The 21263-nt window shown below is 45.7% G+C and overlaps 1 protein-coding gene across 5 annotated transcripts in view; it reads right to left on the bottom strand.

The window, feature by feature from the left end:
• Positions 1 to 17005, bottom strand: part of LOC119824614 (splicing factor SWAP) — a 75624-nt gene extending 58619 nt beyond the window's left edge. For 4 of the 5 annotated variants that reach the window (XM_038344880.2, XM_038344882.2, XM_038344881.2 and 1 more), the window contains exons 1-5: positions 16659 to 17005; positions 14107 to 14276; positions 13390 to 13521; positions 8095 to 8180; positions 1087 to 1312 (exon numbers count right to left, since the gene is read on the bottom strand). In XM_038344880.2, coding sequence (XP_038200808.1) covers positions 1087 to 1312; positions 8095 to 8180; positions 13390 to 13521; positions 14107 to 14276; positions 16659 to 16876 — 832 coding nt within the window. In that variant the 5' untranslated portion in view covers positions 16877 to 17005. Of the gene's footprint in view, positions 1 to 1086; positions 1313 to 8094; positions 8181 to 13389; positions 13522 to 14106 lie in introns of all 5 variants that reach the window. The other variant, XM_038344884.2, reaches the window with a different exon arrangement.
• Between the last annotated feature and the right edge of the window lie 4258 nt (positions 17006 to 21263).

Here is a 21263-nt window from a genome sequence, read left to right as displayed (position 1 = left end):
ATCCCCAGAATCCACATGGTAGAAGCAGAGAACTGACTCCTGCAAGCCATTCTCTGAACCCCACAAAGTATGCCATGGCTTGAGGGGGCTCATACACACAATATAAGGAAACATGGAAGGGGACAAGGTTGGACATGGAGGCACATTGTGGGACCGAGAGGCAGGTGGATCTGAGTTTGAAGCAGTGGGGTCTACATAGTAAGGGGAGGGGAGAGGATGGGAATGAAGAGAGGGGAGAGGAGGAAGGGGGATGAACAAAATGAGTTGTGGAAACACTTGAAAGCAGACAAGGGCAGAGTCCTGCAAGGCTTTTTCTTGGTTACCTGAACACAAAACCCATGGGGGAATATTCTTTTTGGTTATATAAGCTGTTCAGAAAAAAAGCCAGGAAAGAGCACCGCCTCATCCACAGCACAGGCTCCCTTTGGCATTTACTGCAGTGATGTAATAGGTTTTTATTTTCAAAAAGGGCAAAAACCTTCTTTATTCATAAAAAAAATATTACCAACAGGAAACAAATGAAAACCCAAAACCAGCACCAAGGTGTGCAGGTAAGATCTGCACAGCTGGGCAGGGCTGCAGGTGCAGTTCTGTGGCAGAGTGCTTCTTTGGAGGGGCAAGGCTGTGGGATGGGAAGACATGGCTAGGGAGACTTGCCCCTGGGTGTCACTCAAAAAGGAAAAAACTGGTTTTCTAAGAATCTGGAATGGAGACACTTGAAAAACAGTTTCAGATAAGTAATTCAAGACCAAGGAAGCATCATTTTGTGAACGTGTGGTATTTAACTTCCTGCCCCATGCACTGGGATGCAAGCACGTGCACTGGAGAGTGAAACCATCTCCTCTGCGGACTGTTACGCTGCCAAAATGAGAGGAAACATTTCCAGCCTAGGCATCAACTTTGAATTGTACTCTAACCATCTGTAAAAGTATGAACTAAGGACTTAGAAGGGTGTGCTGGCAGGCTATCAGCAGTTGACAGGCACCCGAGAACTCAAGCCTCCATTTCAGTCATGTTCCTCTGAGAGCAGGCACCTTTGTACTGCCCATCCTCCCAAGCCCGAGAAGCCAGGATAGACCCACATACTTCTCTTCTCCTCACTCTTGTTTTCTGCCAGCACCGTGTACCGTCCTTCCTTCATGGCTTTCTGGATGAATTTGTAGTAGGGGTTGAGGTAGTGATCAAATCGCAGGAAGTCGAACTGCGAGTTTCGTGCTTGCTTGGCCTTCAGCATTATCTCAAACTGTGCTCCCTGTTTGCACACGAAGTTGGCTGTGCGCTCGATGATGGCATGCATTTTGGCTGTTGGTGGCTGGGGGAAAAGTCATGTGATCAGAATGTGTGTATACGACGTAAATAAGCTACACAATTTAATTAAAAGGAACAGCCTGGCTTTACTGTACCAATTTAAGAAATAAAACATTTTAAGGTTAGAAGGTGGCTCAGAAGGTGAATATGCTCGACACCATGCCTGACAACTAGAATTTATTACCAGGATCTACATGGTGGAAAGAGAGAGCTAACTTGGGAGTTGTCCTCTAACCTCCATGTGTGTATAATTGTACATGTGTGCTCCCAACGCCCCCAAATAAATAAATGTTCAATATTTTTAATGTTAACAAAGATATTAACATTAGAAAACTACATGAGAAAAAGACTGAAAATTATTTACACTAAGAATGGGTGGTTAAAAATTCAAGATGCAGCTGGCTCTGGTGGCTTTAATCCCAGCACTCGGGAGGCAGAGGCAGGTGACTCTCTTGAGTTCAAGGCCACCCTGGTCCAGGATGGCCAGGACTCTTACACAGAAAACAGAGAAACCTTGTCTCGAAACACCCACCCCCTTAATATCAAGATGCTTAAATAACTTCAGGACCTTATCCTTTATAAAATAAAAAGTTTAATTTCTCAAGTTTAGTTCCTCATTAATACTGCCCCCCTCACTTTAAAAAGGAGAAATGTTGACATAGTGGGTAAAGGTGTCTGCTGCTAAGCCTGATGACCAGAGATCAACCCTAGAACCCACATGACGGAAGAACTGACTCCTACAAGCTGTCCTCTGACCTCACACAGACGCAGTGGTGCACGGTGACCCAACCCCGCAACAAACAAATGAACTATAATAAAACATTATTTTAAAACAGAGAAATGTTTGCAGTTTAAGCTATTTGGCTCCTGAATAAATTCTGCTCCATGTCAAAGGGAATCTGAATGCACTGGGCCCCGATCCAGATTTCACCAGTTTTGGCTTAACAGAAAAACTTGTTTGTAAAACAGTCCATTCTATAAACATACCAAGAAGCAAGGATCACTTCAGCACGACCCATAAAGACAGGCATGATTTCACCATGCAGGCTCTTAGTGGACCAGGTCAACTGTTGGCCTCCATGACTTAAAAGCAATACTATGATAATGTTGTGACTACAGTGGCTCAAACACAGCACCAATCATTGCTCAAGACAAAGCAACCCCCGTCACACTTTTGTTTTCTGTGTGTGTGTTCTTGTGGTCAGAGGACAACTTGCAGCAGTCAGTTCTCTTCTACCATATGGCTGTGAGGAATAAACTCAGCTTGTCAGGTTTGATGGCAAGCAAGTGCTTTCACCTGGCCCAAGGTACCTTAAGAGCTGCCACCAGGATAATAAAATACAACTATTTCTCCTGGAGAAGGCCATTTATAATGGTTAATTCTGTCACCTTGACAGAATCTAGTATCATCTGAGAGATGGGACTCTGGGCATGCCTATTGGGGATTATCTTGATTACTGAGGTGGGAAGACCTGCCCATTGTGGGCAGCACTCTCCCCTGGCTTGGACTTTGGAGTCCTTAAGTGGAGAAAGGAAGCTGAGCAGCTGCAAGCATACATTCCTCTCTGTTCCTGATTAGGGATATTATATGACCAACTGCTTCAAACTCCTGCCACCTGGACTTCCCTGCCAGGATTGTGGGTGAGAATAAACCCTTTCTCATTCTTCTGTCAGGGTATTTCACCATAGTATCAGAAACTATGGCAGCATTCTCTGCATCTTTACCATACGGATCTTAAATTCTCTTTCATTTAGGACCATCATTACCATTCCAGCACTACAGAATGCTATTTTAAAATATACTTAGTATGATAGGCATTTGGTATGTTGATTCCAGCGTTCAACAGTGATGGGATCTCTATCCAGGCTAGCCAAGGCCATATAGTAAACCCTATCTCAAAAACAAGTCGGGTGTTGGTGGCACATGCCTTTAATCCCAGCACTTGGGAGGCAGAGGCAGGCAGCTCTCTGTGAGTTAGAGGCCAGCCTCATCTACAGAGCTAGTTCCAGAACAATCAGAGAAACCTTGTTTTGAAAAACCTAAAAACAAACAAACCCACACAAAAAAACAAAACAACAACAAAAATAGTTACTAAGAACTGGGGTGCAACTCAATGGCAGAGCACACTGAGGCCCTAAGTTTGAACTCTGGCACTAAATAATCACACATGAGCCACAAACAAACAAACAAAAACCTCAAACTAACAAACATGTTAAGTATGCATGTCACAAAGCCTACATAGCAGAAGGAAAATGTTCTTCGTTCTCATGTATACCTAAGTCCTGTGTTGAGAGCCCCTCTCCCTAGAAAGTTCATCAGTGTGGCCGTAAACTCAGAGTAAGAACTGAGAAGTGGGACAGCTAGAGGTCAGGAAGCCCACAAGAGCTCTGAGAAGCTCTGGACAGGTTCAGCCGTGGGAACAGTAAGAGATGGTTTCAGGAGGAATGCAGAAAGAGGTGAGGGGGTCTGTGAATCGGCCCAGAGAAAGAAAAGAAACACTCTGTTTACCCATAGGTTCAGATAAGCACAAGATCAGTCACATGACAGATAAACAAAACCACAGAAGAACTAGGAGGAGATGTAGCAAAAACTTTCCCATCAATTGGGAGTGAAAAGGAGTTCTCCGAAACCAAGCTTCAGAACCCTGTGGCACAAAGGAAAGACACAGGACTTTGGCAGGACACAGAACTGACCTGGAGAATCACACACAGACACAACACCCAGGGCTACAGCAGCATTCCCAGGAGGCAGACAAGGGTCCCTCTTTTTTCAGAGGTAAGTGGACAACAACAAAGCTACTCAACACTCAGCTCTCAGACCCCAGGGTTTCTCTAATTTCAGTGACTGGGATTTCCAAATGAGGAATACAAACAAACATAGAGATGCCCTGGCACAGATCTGGGTCACGGCACGCCCACAGGAAGTGCTTACTGTCCCATAACAGACTAAAGCACACAACATCTAATAAAGCCCTCTCTCCTTTCCCACTGTGTACTCTTCCAGAAACATGTCTAACAGCCTGCTAAGCAGCACAACTTCTGGACCCTAGGCCTGACCAGTGGTGGGTGGCAGAGCCAGCTCTGAGGCAAGCCCACAAGGCCAGGAGTACCTGGCAGACATTCGAGCTCAGGAACCATCATGCTAGGTGCAGATAGCCATGTCAGTCATCTCTAGTGTCTTGGGAGCAAAGAGAGGGTGAAAAGATGGCTGAGCAAAGGATTCTGCCCTTCACCCCATGTGTTACTGGGATCCACGGGTCAACACAGTTAGCCAGAGGAGGTGGCTAGCTGATGTGTGGGACTCAGGGTGCCTGGAAAGGGACAGGTGAGTGTTGGGACACATGATGCATAAATACATAGTGAAAGGAAAAACAGGTCTTTTTGTTTCTCTTTCCTTTGAGCAAAAAGGCACACTCATAATAGTACTAAAAAAACCTAAAATCCTAAAATCCAAAGGGCTTGAGTCTAGAAGCAGGCATGAACCAGAGGCTGCAGAGTCATGGTTGGCACGCTGGCTGGCAAGCATGCAGCAGGTGGCAGGCAGTGATCCCAGGTGCCTTATGTTCACTAGGTTCTCACCCAACAGCTAGTGTAAACCAAAGAGCTCTGAGAGCACCTACCTCCTTACCCACCCAACTCAACCTTCCAGGTCAGGATCAATAGCAACACTCAGGCATGTAACCAAGCCACCACGTATGTTTAGTCATTGCTGCTGCAAATACTGTCCCCTCTCGTTACCCCTCAACAGCACAAAGGTTGTATGATCTACACAGTACCCTGCCAAAGCCACAACTGAGAAAAGTGAGAATATTGACACTGTCAGAGGGGGAAAAAAGAGGGAAAAAAAAGCAAAGCAGACACTCAGCCAAGGACTCAGGGACCTCTCAAACCTTGATACTGGAGGACTGTGCCAACAGAACAAGACTCCCTTAACTGTCTGTGGGTCCAAGGTAACTATTAAATAGCTCAGTGATGCTTATGCTGAGACTACACAGCTGTTAAATCTAACAACAGGAGCTAAGCCACCAACATTCTATTGTACCTTTGTATTTTATCTGAACAGACATTAAAAACAACAACAATAACAACAACAACTGTGTCAAAAACAAAAGGGCTGAGGAGAAGGTTGAGTCGACTAAGTACTGGATTGTACAAGCATGAGGACCTGAGTTCATTCCCTAGCAGTCAGGTGAGAAGCTGAGCACGGTGGCATGTGCCTGCAATGCCAGGATGAAAAAGCTTGAGACTATCCAATCCAGTAGCTCAACAGGTGAGTCCTGGGTCCCAGTGAAATACCCCGTCTCAAAGAATAAGGTGAACGAATGGCTCCTGAAAAAGAGCTGACTTCTTGCCTCTACTTGTAGGAGTACATAAGCACACAAAAGACCTCACACTTGGGAGATAGAAGAAACAGGATCACAAGTTCAAGGTCAACTCAGGACATATGTTGAACCTATCTCAAAAAAGTGGGGTAAGGAGAGGCTGGAGAGATGGCTCAGCATTAAGAGCGCATATTGTTCTTGAAGAAGACCCAAGTTTGAATCCCAGCACCTTTGTAGGCAGGCTTACACACTTGCCTGTAACTCTTAATTCCCAAGGGAATCTGATACCTTTTTCTGGCCTCCTTAGGCACCTGCACACATGTGTAAAATGCACCCCCCATACATATAATGAAAAAATTAAACAGTCAGGTGTGGTGGTGCACACCTTTAATACCACTTGGGAGGCAGAGGCAAGCAGATTTCTGTGAGTTCCAGGACAGCCAGGAATATGTAAAGAGACTGTCTCAAAAAATCAAAACCAAAACCGAAAACAAAACAAAACAAAACAAAAACAAAAACAAAAACAAAAACCCCACACGACAACAAAAAAGTCAACCTCTCTCCTGCCAAAAGACACAAATTAGGGAAGGGGACATGGAACCCATAGTTAATCTTAAATAAAAGTATTTAGTATAAAATACAGATAATGTAGCAAATGATTTTTTTTTTATTTTTTTTATTTTTTGGTTTTTTGAGACAGGGTTTCCCTGTAGTTTCTAGAGCCTGTTCTGGAACTAGCTCTTGTAGACCAGGCTGGCCTTGAACTCAGAGATCCGCCTGCGTCTGCCTCCCGAGTGCTGGGATTAAAGGCGTGCACCACCACCGCCCGGCGTAGCAAATGATTTTTAAGGTTCAATTTCAATAGGTCTCTGATGTAGAATAGTCTGCTTTGGAATGTGTAGAAACAAACTATATCAAAACAAGAATATGGGGCTGGAGAGATAGTTCACTGATTAAGAGCTCTTGCTGCTTTTCCAGGGACCTGGGCTTGATTACCAGCATCTACCCATATTGGGCATATTCAGCTCTAGCTGTAGCAAAGCAATCAAAAGATAGAAATAGGGAAGCAAAAAGAACTGCAATCACACAGAAATTTCTACCCAGATATGTAAAAGATGGCAAAAGGAAGAGCCAGGCACCATTCTTTCATTTGCAGAAGAGGAAAAGAGCAAGAGCTTCAAGTCCATGCTGAACTGAGGGTGGCTACTATCAACAGGGGGTGTCAGAGGTGTCACTGTGTGTGGGTTATGGTGTCTACTGTCCTGGCTACTGTGCCAGGCACAAAACCTGGAACCTTCATACCTCCAACTGGCACTGAGCGAGAATACTGTCAAAGCAAACACGTTTTCCTGAACATAATCCCTTAGGAACCCTTTCCAAACATGACAGATGCTGGGCTGGAGGTACATGCCTGACATCCCAGTAGTAGGTGGGGGTGGAAGCAGAGAGGGTCATGAGTTCAAGGCCAATCTCAGCTATATACCGAGTCTGAGATCAGCCTGAGTTACATGAGATTCTGTCTCAAAACTAATTTTATAAAGTACTGGCAAGATGGCTTATCAGACAAAACACCAAATTGGCACCTCAAAAGGCAGGGAGGTTTATTCACAAAGCTCTACCTCTGCTTTCTTCATCCATGGAAAGTTAGCCTGGACACGTCCCATGGACCCAAAATATGTCCAGTGAATGTTAGGTAAAGTGCAAGAGCCTCCACAATTCATACTAGAAAAGCCAGAACCAGGTACTTTGCTGAAAACAAGACTGCCTTGAGCACAACTGTTTTCACATCTGTATGAGGACAGCAACATCCCAGTCCAGCCCTGACTTGGCTGATAAAACAGAGATTCCCCACAGAACTCCACACAGATCCAACACAACTCACTGGTATGCTGAGCTGTTCATGATGGTGTACTTCCACTCTCTCCATCCCCTACCTCTTCCTTTTGTTTTAAAGTGTATGTTCTTAAAAAGTACAGTTTGTATGTATGTATACATGTATGTACCTTCATGAGGCTATGTGTACTGTGTGTGTAGAAGCTGGCAGAGGGCAGAAGGTATGTGATTCCCCTGGAACTGGAGTACAGGTGGTTGTGTTACCTGATATAGCTGCTGGGAACTGAACCAGGGTCCTCTGCAAGGAACGAAAGCAATCTACTACTGAGTCATCTCTCAGCCACACCCCCCTTCTGTTTTCTGATAGGGTCCCTGTTTGGAGCACTTAGGCTGGCTTGGAACTTGAGATCCTCCTACCTTATCCTCCCAAGTCCCAAGATGACGGCTGTGTACCACCACACCTGGCACCCATTAATCTTCAAAGGTAGGCAGTCTGTGCTTTCTCCTTCAACTTACAAATAATCTTGCTGCACAAAGTACCTAAACAGCAGCTGTGTTTTACTGTGCTCTCACGCACCACAAAGAACAGGAACAAACCACAGTGCAGAGGCTTGTAAACCAACGCACATACCAGCTCCACGTCAGACGGAACACTTAATCCTAACGGGGCAATGAAAGGCTCTTCATTTTCGTCCAAGTTTTCAGCCTCATTTTTTTCTGTTAAAAAAAAAAGGAAAATTAAGAACTGCAGTGTGATGCCCCACCAACAGTAGGTAACTATACAGTGTGGACTTTTCCTGACTCTTCACCTTTTCACCAATTTCCACAACCCCCTTCCAGCTTCCTGCTCTATCCCATTAACTTAATTATCCTCATTCAGGGATTCCAAAGAGGTGGTGGTGGTACAGCTACAAGAGCATGTTTTTGGAGCAGGTGGAAATCTGAAATCCAGCCTGGGTATTTCTGAACTCCGAATCCCGGGATTCTGGGCATATGCTTCTCTTACATCTATTTCCATGCTTTCTTCAGTGCAGCCCAGTTCATTTCCATGGTGTAAGGGAGCTAAATAACATGACCACCTTTCCCTGAGCAAAATGCTCAACGCTTAGTACTTAATGTTCTTTTTAAATGTTTTATTGCGGGGGTAGGGAGTATATAAGTGTATGGCATGTGTGAGTGTGTGTAAATGTGAGCCAGTGTGCATGTGGACATCAAAAGCTAATCTTAGGTGTCAGTTCTTGCCTTCAGCCATGACACAGGGGCTCTCTGTTGTTTTTGCAGTGTTCAGGCTAGTTGCCCTACAAACTTCCAGATTCTAGTTCTACTCTACATCCCACAGAAGTGCTGGGATTATAGACACTCTTCCTATTGCTTCCCAGATTTAACATGGGCCCTCACAGATGGGCAACTAATGCTTTTATCCACCAACCCTCTGCCTTAGCTCCCTGATGAATGTTTGTAAAGTCTATCCCCCTCCTGCTATTACTATAGACCTAGCATCTTAGTCTGTCCTGCGCTGAGTGGGTAACTTTCTTGCCATGCTGGGAATGGAGCCCAGAGCTTTCTCTACCACTGAGCTACATTCGCCTTTCCCAGACCCTCTTTTATGAAGGCATTAACTGGCATCAAAAACATCCTCCAACTGTTTCTGTGGATCCCAGATACAAGGTAATCAATGTCTGGAAAAATCAATTATAATCACAAAGTTGTAAAACAACCAAGCTGTCTCCACACAAGCAAACCACCCTGTTTAAAAAAGTAATCAGATTTTTTGCATTTCTATTTTTTAATTGTGGTTCATTTAACATCTTTCTGCTATATACTGGACAAGGTCCCATACACTATACCTTTTCTGAATTCTAAGGTACCAAATACACCTCAATAGCCAACTTAATTGTTAACAATTTATTTATTTTATAATTACATTATCTTGTGTGTGAGTGCATATCCAAGCATGCCAATGCATGTGAGTGGAGGTCAGAGGACAACCCGTGGGAGTCAATTCTTCTGCCAAGTGGGTTCTGGGGCTTGAACTCAGATTACCAGGTTTGGTGGCAAGCACCTATATCAGCTGAGCCATCTGTGAGCCCCATGATTATTAATTTAAAAGTACATAGGAAGAGCCAGTGAGATCGCTCAGCAGGTTAAAAGCACATAGTGAAATGTACAGAAATCAGCACAAAACTTTAGAAACCAACACTTTAAGGAATTTCAGTGTTTACACAGTTTTTAGCCCAGAAAAGAAGAAATGAAAGAAACATCACTCTTCACCATGTGTGGTAGCACAACCTGTGATCCTAGTACTCAAAAGGATAAAGCAAGTGGGTCACAAGTTCAAGGCCAACTAGAGCTACCTATTCCAGCCAAGCTAGAGCTGCATGGTGAGACCCGACTGCACACAGTACTGTCCCCTGGACATCAGGAAGCTGCAGATCTAAACCTGGCTCTTTAGCAGGGCAAAAAACTCAAGTGTTTTCTTCCAGTGAGATTCTAGCTGACTATAAACTCCTACCAGGTAGGAGTACTGAACACTGCCCCTCTGTCCCACATGTGCCCCTTGTTCTCCACCAAGAACAGTGGTTAACAGGGGAGCAAACACATCCTGCTACCTATACTTCTTGAAGCTACCAACCCTGCTGCTGTGCTCACCTCCAGGAGTTACACAAGAGTGGGACTGGAAGGATCACAAACACTGGTTGTACAGCTTTCCTACTACAAATACCAAGAGCAACTTAGCTTCTTGAGATCTCTTTGGGGATGAGACCAAGGGCGTGAGGAAAAGACCACTTTACATGAAACAAGATTTCGAACAGCCTCTTCTTTGTGTGGTAAGGAGTCCACACATGCAGCTTTTGAAATAGTTGCCTAAATAGATCCTACTCTTATAAGGGTCTTTACAAAAAACTGCATTCAAAGTATGAAATAAAAACCAATCATTAGCTGGTGGTGGCACACACCTTTAGTTCCAGCACCCAGGAGGCAGAGGCAGGTGGATCTGAGTTTGAGGACAGTCAGGTCGACAGAGTAAGTAAGTCCCAGGACAGTCAGAACTATATAGAGAAACCTTATACTGAAACAAACAAAACAAGGAAACAAACAAGACCCACAAAGCCAATGACAAAAACCAAACAAGCAAGCAATCATTGTGATACAAAACCAGAGTCACCCAAAATGTTAAAAACATGTGTAAGGGTGAAAAGTTGTCAAAGTGTAAGAGGAAGGAACCAGGCTAAGCAGAGTGCTGTGAAAGAGGGAGGAATCAGATGCAGAAACAGGCACACATGCACTCAGCTAGTACAGCAAGGTTGAAAATGCTCAGCAATAATGAGAACACTTAATCTTGAATTTTATAATCAGTGGTACTAGGTTCCACATGAATTCTACTATGTTTACAGTATTTTACTAATTAGTGCAAACTAAAAAATAAAAAAATCATAAGCTGGGCTGGGCCTGGTGGCAAAAGCCTGTACTCCCAGCTTCTAGGAAGACTGAGAGGGGGATGGGCGCGATGACAGGGACACACACAACAGTTCAAGGTCAACCTGAGCAACTTAGTAAGACCCTGTCTCAAAATGGAAAGGGAGAAAAAAAAAAGGAGTTGGGGATGTAGCTCACTGGTTCAGTGCCTGTTAAGTTCAATCCCCAATACTGAAAGAAAATTGTCAGGCTCCAGGAACATGATTTTATGATGAGAGGAAGCCCATGAAGCCACACTGGTATTCACTACCCTTAGTACCTACTCAGTATTAAGCTGCAACAGATCCAAGCCCAGACCAGTGGGTCAGCAAGCAGTGCAGAGGGGTACCACCAACAGGGGTCATATGCTCTGCCCCAGCCACTCCACTCTGCTGAAGCACACCATTCCTGCTGAGCTGTGATCCAACAAAAATGCCTTTACATAAACCTGGCACGTGGCCTGTGGGAATGGCTAAGATGTTAGGAATACAGTATTCCTTTCTAAAGATAGTTGCTGTAATCTTAAAAAATATTTTATTTTTTTTTTTTGAACTGTATTTCAAAGTTCTTTAGTCAGAAAATGGTTGGGATGCTGGGCAGCAGTGGTGCACGTCTTTAACTCCAGCACTTGGGAGGCAGAGGCAGGAGGATCTCTGTGAGTTCAAGGCCAGCCTGGTCTACAGTTCCAGACAGTCAGGGCTGTTACACAGAGAAACCCTGTCTCGAAAAAACAAAAAGAAAAGAAAGAAAAAACAAAAGAAAATGGTACCAGTATGGTGACAGTATGTAGTTTCTCCTTCTGTTGATGAAACAAACAAAATACCCAAAACAAAGTTGAGCAGAAATAATGTGGTCCAGACAAATCAATGGGTTTTAGTTCTTAGACCTGAAAGAATTCCGGCACTTCACAACCTCCATAGGACAGTTAAATTCAGAAGTCAACGCAGGTGCCAGCTCTTGGGAGGCAAAGCACTGAAACAAACTTTAGGCCAGCCTGGTCTATGTAGTGAGATATAGGCCAGGCCAGACAGGGACATACAGTGAGAGCCTGCCCAAATTTAAAAAGCAGGACACACACACACACTCGAGGCAGCACAGATCGCAGGTGGTTCCTTCAATTGCCTTTCCCAACACAGTCCCAGCTACACTTGCAAAGCCTCAGCAAGTCCACACAGCAGCTGCGTGTGTCACATTTCACCTGTAAGGTGATGAGTGTGGCTAGCACAAGGGCAGGCAGGAAAGCCTGCATGGACATCTGTTCGCCTGCTGCTCTGCTACACCACTCAGTGGGTGGGGTGGGGTGCGGTCGAGCTGGTGCAGCTGCAGGACACAAGGGTGGACAGCGCCTGTTTGAATATGTAGCTGTGATCTCACTTCATCACCTTCAGGAGCAGATTCAGCTCTGACATAAGTCTCTGCAGGATGTGATCTAGTTTCCTATTTTAAATATCTGAACGGCTTTCCAATGTTAAAAGTTTTTCTCTTCTTCAAACAGAACATCCTGATTGTCAGAGAATTATCCTTAATGGCTTAAGTTTATATCACTGTTACTGACAAAAGCTAATAGGTATGTCCTACTGTGACAATGGTCTTCTCAGGGCTCACAGAAGTGACCAAGGGCTCTGCTTATATTGCAAGTGCTTGGAGTTTTTGATAGCATTCTTTTTATGTTCAGTGGTGCCACATTAGCCTAGAAAGGACACCAGCTTCAATCTTTAATGTTACACTAACAGTCTTCCTGCTGACAAACCCCTCAGGTGTCTTTCCACTGGTCAGGTCTGTGGGGGATAGGCTTTGCAGAGGTTCATGGGTAAGAGACGGACATTAATGATTCCTAGGCAAAACTGACTTTCCAGTGACCCCAGAATGAATACTAAGGCTATGCAAGTGTGGCAGTTTGAATAAGAATGGTCCCATAGGCTCATACACAACAACACTTAGCTAGCAGGGAGTGGCACTATTTGAAAGGATCAAAACAATTAGGAGATGTGACCTTATTGGAGGAAGAGTGTCACTAGTGGTGGGCTTTGAGGTTTCAAAAGCCCAAGCCAAGCCTAGATAAAGTCTCTCACTTTCTGCCTATGGATCAGAATGTAGTTCTCAGCTACTGCTCCAGGGTCTGTCTGTATGCTCCAAGCCATGATGGAAAATGACTAATAAGCTTCTGAACCTGTAAGTAAGCCCCAAATGAAATGCTTTCTTTCTTAAGATTTTCCTTTGGTCACGGTGTCCCCTCCTTCACAGCAATAGAACAATGACTAAGACAGGAAGAGTGTGTGTTTGATGCAGAAGCATGGATCCCAGGATAAACTCCGTGAGACCCTAAGAGGACTAATCCAGGTAGCTACTCAAAGTCAGAACTGTCTTTCCACTGCCACTCACAATTCATCTTCTAGCTTTTAGCTTTGTTCCAGCAAAAGGCACCTCAATCGTGTCCCTGTAGGACAAGTGGCGGGTTCCTTTCCCTCACCTCTCTGTTTTGAAGGCTCCTCCTCTTCCGTGGGCTCTGATGGGTCGTAATAGTCACTGCCGTAGGTGAACCCTACGGCACTGTAGTTCCCATCCTCTGCCAGAGCTTCGCTCAATCTTTTGTATTCTTCCTCTTGAATAAAAACGAGAATTTTATTAACAAAAATGAACGTTTACTGAGAAAAACTTCATACACTTCTAAAGTGCAGCTATCAGTAAAGCATAAAACACACTTTTTTCAATCTCTTTTTGAGGAGAAAATTTTTCCGGAAATGCACACTTGGTATCTATTGTTATGTACTTTTGCCAGTATGTGTTTACCCACAGACAGCAGAATACACGTCTTTTATGGAAAAATTCTTCCTGCTGAGGAAATTTTGGGATTAAAAACTGTATTAAAGATAATTAAGGCAAAGACAAGAACATCGATTTTAATTCATACGATACTGTTAAAGAAGAACAGTTAAAGAGTTTGTTTTTTGTTTTTGTTTTTTTCAAATCCCAGTCTGCCCTCAAAAGCTGGGAAAATTCTCTGTGGTTCTACATATAAGCTATCCTGAGGTCCTCTCAGAACGCAAAGACTCCTGTTTTTCCAATCCACTGGGTACTGTCAAGATAATATCAGAAAGAGTGAGTATAAAATAAATGAATGGGAGTAACGTTTTAAATAGTTAAATTTTAAAGGGTGTGGCTGAAGTAGGTCTTTCTTGAGCAGTACCTTGCCTTGCCTCCTCCTCAAGCAAGTCCGTATGCAAGGCTAAATACCTCTCCTCATCACACAGCGCCTCTACCCGCGCCTCCTCTTCAGACAGCTGGTAGTCTCGGTTCCACGTAGCGTACTCAGCATCGTACGCAGAGAGGTCATGCAGGTGACCACGCCCGTCGTATCTGTAACGGGAACATGCTGGTCAATGGATGGAAGTCTACACCCATGCTGGTTGCGTGTGACAGTCTATGCACATACTTACCAATTAAAATAATGAAATAAAAATATTAAATCAAATGCAAAGCTTCAGATCTATATTTAACATGACTAGTCATACATAGCTCACCTACTTTTTAAACTGAAGTAATCATAACAAAGACTAAGCTCCTCTCTACAGTACAACAGAACTTAGAGCTAAAGGCAGACAATCCTTTAGGGCAGAAAAAGTATCCCCCTTGCTAGCAGTTCTTACCATGTATGCTTTGGTCAACCATTCAATGCCACTTGCAAAAAAATATCTGTTCTCAGCAGTTAAATATTACAGCTTACATTCACACAGACCGAGTCCATAAATACCTATCCGACAGAACCAAACGGGCGAAATTTCCTCGCTTCTTCCTGCTAGTCCCGAACTCTCAGGAGAGATCTTCACCAAAGAAACTTGCGTCCATTGGAGGTAAAATCTTGGCTAGGCTCGCCCCTAGCCACTTGGCTGAGGAAAGAAGTGCTGGGTTATGTGGTAGAGAGACACACATACAAAGGAACAGTGACATATACATGCAGTTTAAGGAGGTTCACGGCAAACACTGCAAAGACACCAGAAGGCGCAGCATCAGCATGTCCCTTAAACTTTAAATCCCACAATGAAGACACATCATTGAAGACCAAATTAGGAATAAAAAGAGCACTTTCTGCTATGTTTGAACATAAGATCCAATACAGATGCTGTCAATGTACAACTGCCGGACAATAAATGGGTTAGTGACGTTTAAGACTCAAATTTAGGTTGCAAAAGTGAATGTGGGGCAACAAACAAAAGTTTGCATGATTTATCAATGTTAACTTTTGTAATGGAGACCAAATTAAGGAAGGAAAAAGTGCACCACAGGAAAAAGGTCAAAAATTCCTGGGAACCCCAACGGTTGCATTTTTATTAACTTTCAAAATTTGCTTTCCTTTGATGTAAACCTCCTTAACTTACAAATGTATTATTTTCAAATATTACACATATCCATGTGTGGTGTTTGCTCCCCACCGGTTCCGGGAGATCTAACTCAACTCATGCACAGAATGATATGGAAAGAAATTGCAGATGGAGTAGCGGCTTCAGCATCTGCCCCACTGTAACAGCACACATCACAGTGAGGGCCTGGGAAGCAACATCTCTTGCTACCAAGCGAGGTTCAAGGCATAGCACATTCCAGCAGAGTGGACCATCAGATCCAGAGCCCATCTGATCTGCAACACTCCCTTCGTTGAGTCCTTTTTTCCTAGGTCTGTCCCCAAACACAGTTGGAAGGGATTGGAAAGGCCTACTGGTCATTAATGTGTCCGTTCTGGCCAGCTCAGAGGTCATCCCTACAGTCATGCATGTTCCAAGTCCTCGCAGAATCCAGTTTTACTTGTCTCAAACGATGGGTTTCCTTCACTCGGGGAAAACCACGCCACAGCTTAATGGTTGGTCACTTAGCCTTTGAGTCCTGGCCTCAGAAGCCATATTACCCAATGGAAGGTCAAATACCCAAACCCAGGATGGTGGGGAAGGAAAAGGGGACTGAGAAAAATGAGAAGAGAGGTGGGGAGCAAACCACCCACATCATGTAATGCCATCCTTTTCAAATCAAACACCGTTGAGAAACCCACAGCCCCGCCCCTTGACCCTCAACTCAGGGCGCCCTTAAGTGGCTGTGATTTGAAAAGAAGCAGCACAAGGGTAACCCAGCTCCACCCTTCAATTGTAGGAAACAGTGAAACCAGCTCTAAGAACGCTACCCCTAAGAGCAAGGTCCGCACGGGGTCGACCGGCCTCCAACAGACGGCAACTTCACCAACTACAGCGGTGGGTCAAATGGTCGAATAACCGCGGGGAGGGGCTCGCCGGACGCCAAAAGTCAAGCCGGCCAGTGACGGTTCAGGCTAACTCACGGGGTCCAAAAGAAGCTTCTACCCACGGCCTCGGCGTGCGGCGCTTCGGAGGAACAAAAGCGCACTCCCGGGCTCCCTCCCGCACAGCGAGCGGAGGGACAGCGGCACCCGCCCCACGGCGCGGGCTGGAGGCCCGGGCAGCTTCCACCGCGCTGAGTCGCTAGCGGCAGCCCGGGCTCGAGGGGTTGCGGGAGCAGGAGTCGATCCCTCCGGCGACGGCGCGGCGCCAGCTCTGCCCGGAGCCTTAGGGCCGGTTTCACCGTCCCCTCCCCCCGGATGCCGGGGAACGTGGGGCAGGGAGGCCCCCGGGTCCCCGGGCTCCGCAAACCCCCCTTTTCGGTCCTGGCCATCAAGTCAACATCAGGCGAAATCAAGCGGGCGAGGGAGGGGAGGGTCGACGGGTGGGGGGAGGAACCGACCTGTCGATGAGGATCTTGTGGTCCCCCATCCAGGGGATGAGGTGCTGTCCCTGTTCCTGGGCCAAAGCCCGCTCGTCGTCGCGGAACAACTTGCAGGCATAGCCGAAAACCAGAAGCTCCACCCGGTTGCCCCCAGTGCCGGCGCCGCCGGGCCCGGCCTCCTCCTTCGCTCCTCCTTTCCTCTCTGGCTTGGCGCGGCCCCCGCCGGCACCGTACATGACAGCGTCCCCGACGTCCGGGCCGGTCTGCTGCTGTGCCGCACAACGTCCCAGATGCCTCGCCTGTCCTACCCCCTCAGTCAAAGGCGCCGCATCCCCGTCGCAACTTCAACACAGCTGCCATGGCGGGCAACAAAATGGAGGAAACGCAACTTCCGTTGGGAAAGCCGCACTTCCGGAAACAACAGTGGTAGATTCGCCACGCCCACCGGGGGCCACTTGAAACTCTAAAAAAAATAATACGGACCTTAGTTTTCGTTATTCGATTCTGTATTATGCTGGAAATTTCTGTTTATACAAAATGTTCTATTTCTAATTTTTGGTGGCCACCTAGGGTGTGGCGAAAGTGAGGTTTGCTGTCGCGCGCCGACTTCCGCTGGGACTGTGGAGAGGCTTTGAGATGTGGAGGCTAAGTGGGATCTTGTTGGGATCCTGTCGCTGATGTCTTAGGGAGGCCGGCGGAGTTTTGCTCACTTCCGACACCCCTTTCCTAGATCACTAGGAAGCCAAGGTCCTGGCCGTCTGACTCAGAAGGTTTACCAGACTTGTGAGCCATAAATGTTCGAGTGCTTTCAGTGCTGGGGGGTTGCAGTGGCTGAGGGAAACCCAGCTCGGAGACAGCGAGGCTGGTTGTTTCCTTCTGGGAAGCAGAGTTTGTTTGGGAGTTTTTGTTTGTTTGTTTGTTTTCCCGAGAAAGGGTTTCTCAATGTAACAGCTCTGGCTGTCCTGGAACTCACTCTGTAGCCCAGGCTGGCCTCGAACTCATAGAAATCCTCCTGCCTCTGCCTCCCGAGTGCTGGGATTAAAAGCGTGCGCCACCACCGTCCGGCTCAGAGTTGGGTTTTTTGTTTGTTTTTTAAAGCAGGGTCTCACCGTGACCCAGGTTGGTCTCGAACTCTGGCAATCCTGGCTCAGCTACATTGCTGTTTTTACTGCCGAGCACTCTGCTGGGCTGCAGTTTCTCTGATATCTGGATCAGATTGTTGGGTGGAGTGGCACACCGGTGGTCTTACTTAGGAAAGAAATCTCCGTGTTTCTATTTTCATCTGTTCCCTTTCAGTTCTCATATGAATCCAGGGCCTCAACACTTGCTAGGTAAAATACTCACGTTGCTAAGCAATGTCCCCAGCCCTTTTCTTGCTCAGTTTCCCAGGTTGATATTTACAGTTTTCATTACATTTTCATTTACTTAGTTTGTGTGTGTGTATGTGGACTGCCCGAATTAGATCCTTGGGCCACCATGATGGAAGGAGAGAAGCCTCCCCAGTACCCCCTTCGCCCACATACAAGCACAACTACATTTTTAAAAAGTGGATAGCAGTTGAGGAAAACACTTGATGTTGACCTCTGGCCTCCACATGTACACACACTAGAAAACATACTAAGTGAAACTAGTCAACGATGTGGAGAATGTTGCTTTGCTTAAATATGTAGTACACGGGGCAGAAATAATGTGTGTGTCCATTGTTCCCAGTCAGAGTTCGTTTAATGAATTTTTAGTGAAAACATTAACAATTACCCTCCCCCCCCAACACACACACAAAGTTTCTCTGTGTAGCCTTGGCTGTCCTGAAATTCTCTCTGTAAACCAGGCTGACCTTGAATTCAGAAATTGGCCTGCCTCTCGCTCCCAAGTGCTGGGATTAAAGGTGTGAGAGACCACTGCCCAGCCCAAACACTTTATGTAGTATAAAAATACTGCTTTGCTGTACGGTGGTGGCACACGCCTTTAATCCCAGCACTTGGGAAGCAGAGGGGGGCAGATCTCTGTGAGTTTAAGGCCAGCCTGGTCTAGAAGAGCTAGTTTTTAGGACAGACTCCAAAGCTACAGAGAAACCCTGTCTTGAAAAAGCAAAGAGAAAAATAAAAAGAGAGAAAGAAAAGAAAAAAATTGCTGCTATTCTTACCATGCAGTGGTCTCAGTTCTGAGCTGTCATGTTGGATCCACTCGACATACAGTTCACATGTTGTGTGCTCAGAGCCAAGACTGCAGCACAGCCACACGCAGGACAGCTGAGCATTGTCAGAAACACCGTGGGTACTTGACTTTGAATTTTGAAAAAGATTGTGCATTCAGAAACCTTTTACTGTTGCCTCTGACACCTACGTTCAGTTCCTCGCCCCATTCGGGGTATCAAGCCACGGTTTGAGAAGCAGTTGGGGCTAGGAAGATGCCTCGGTTGAGACAGACTGTTCTGTTGGACTCGACAGCCAGCTTACCTGGTCAGTTGGTGAGTTCGAGGTCAGTGAAAGGCCCCGTGTTATAAAGAAGTGGGTGACACGTGAAAAATAGCTTCAGATGCGCTTTGGCATGCACATGCACACACGCGTGCCATTTGAGCCCCATCTAAGCCTTCCCTAGGAACCAGACGCCCTTCAACACTGTAGGTTAGAGACTTGTGGCCACTATAGCTCACTGTCTTAGTTAGGGTTTCTTTTTTTTTTTTTTTTAAAGATTTATTTATTTATTATGTATACAACATTCCTTTCCTATATGCTTGCCGGCCAGAAGAGAGCACCAGATCTCATTACAGATGGTTGTGAGCCACCATGTGGTTGCTGGGAATTGAACTCAGGACCTCTGGAAGAGCAGTCAGTGCTCTTAACCTCTGAGCCATCTCTCCAGCCCTTAGTTAGGGTTTCTGTTGCTGTGAAGAGACACCATGACCACGGTAACTCTTTTATTATTATTATTATCTTTATTTACTTATCTTTTTTGGAGGCACGATTTCTCTGTTCCTTTGGAGCCTATCCTGGAACTCATTCTATAGACCAGGCTGGGCTTGAACTCACAGAGATCCGCCTGTCTCTGCCTCCTGAGTGCTGGGATTAAAGGTATGTGCCACCACCACCTGGCCTGACCATGGCAACTCTTAAAAAGGACATTTAATTGTGGTGACTCCCTCAGAGTGAAGAGGTTCAGTCCATCACCATTATGGTGGGACATGGTGGCGTGCAGGCAGACATGGTGCTGGAGGTGGCTGAGAGTCCTACATCTTGCAGGTCACAAGAAGTCAACTGTAATAGAGGGAGTAGCTTGAGCATAGGAGAACTCAAAATTCACCTCCACAAAGACACACTTCCTCCAACAAGGCCATACCTCCTAATAGTGCCACTCCCTTTGGGGGCCATTTTCTTTCAAACTGCCATAGTCACATTCCTATAGGAGCCACACATCTGTGGTGTAGCTGATGCTACTTCTTGCACCGTGCTGCTTGCTGTCTGAGACTTGGCTCATAGATCTAGGCTTCTTCTGTCCCTCGGGCCTTATTTGTGGGTAATAAATTGTTTTCATGTAACTTGTTGCATGAGTGTTTTCTGCCTCGCTGGGTTTAGATACACTGCTAGCCAGTACACAATGAGTATGCCTGCCTCACACTGAGCTTTAGAGATCTCTGTGTCTTGCTGTGCTTTGGAGGCCACCACTGGCAAGTCCCTAAGGTCAAGTACCACAATGTATGTTGTGCTCTTTAGAACAATTTCTTGGCGGGGAGGTGGTACAAGCTGGTATAGAAGTCTCATCAGAAAACCACCCTGGTTTTATCCTGTGGAAAACTGGCTGAATTCATCAGGAGACCTCTGTATGTAAAATTACCAAAAAGATAGGGAATCATGTTGGTCTTGATCCAAAGGTATTAGAATGTCCCTGTGTGGAACTGTCTGGTGGTACATAAACATGGATGTGCGCACAAGAACTACAGGTGCAGTGGACAAACTCTGCAGCTTTGCTTGCTTTTTTAATTTTTGAGGCAGTCTCATGTGAATGAAAAACTAAAAGGAGGACATGACTGCTTCTGAGGGTTGAGGTTTTTAGTATAGATACACAGGAGTGCACAGGAGGAGACAGGCATCTGGAGAGTCCAGCGTGGACACACTGGAAGACTGTGAGGAGAGGGGCGAGCCAGGAGACTAAGAGGCCAACAAAGGAAAGGGGATGTGGGATCCCCCTCTGTATGCTGTGAATGTTTTATTGCCATTGTTTAATAAGCTGCTTTGGCCTATGGCAGGGAAGACTATAGGTAGGCAGGAAAACTGAACTGAATGCAGGGAGAAAGAAGGCGGAGTCGGAGAGACACCATGTAGCTGCCAAAGGAGAAAGACACCAGAACCTTATGTGTAAGCCACAGCCTTGTGGCAAAAATAGATTAATAGAAATGGCTTAATTTAAGACGTAAGAGCTAGTTGGGAATCTGCTTGAATCAATGGCCAACCAATGTTGTAATTAATATAGTTTCTATGTTGTTATTTGGGTCTGGGTGGCCAGGAAATCAATGCACAGTCTCTGTCTACAAAATGGTGCCCAATGTGGAGCAACTACATCCACATGAAACCTGGGGGAGCTTGGGAAGGAAATCTAGACACAAAAGAACAGAGTTAAACATGGCTT

This window comes from Arvicola amphibius, chromosome 10, assembly GCF_903992535.2.
Source record: "Arvicola amphibius chromosome 10, mArvAmp1.2, whole genome shotgun sequence".
Taxonomy (NCBI): domain Eukaryota; kingdom Metazoa; phylum Chordata; class Mammalia; order Rodentia; family Cricetidae; genus Arvicola; species Arvicola amphibius.
Note: the sequence above shows the minus strand (reverse complement) of the source record. Positions and strands in the feature narration are given on the sequence as shown.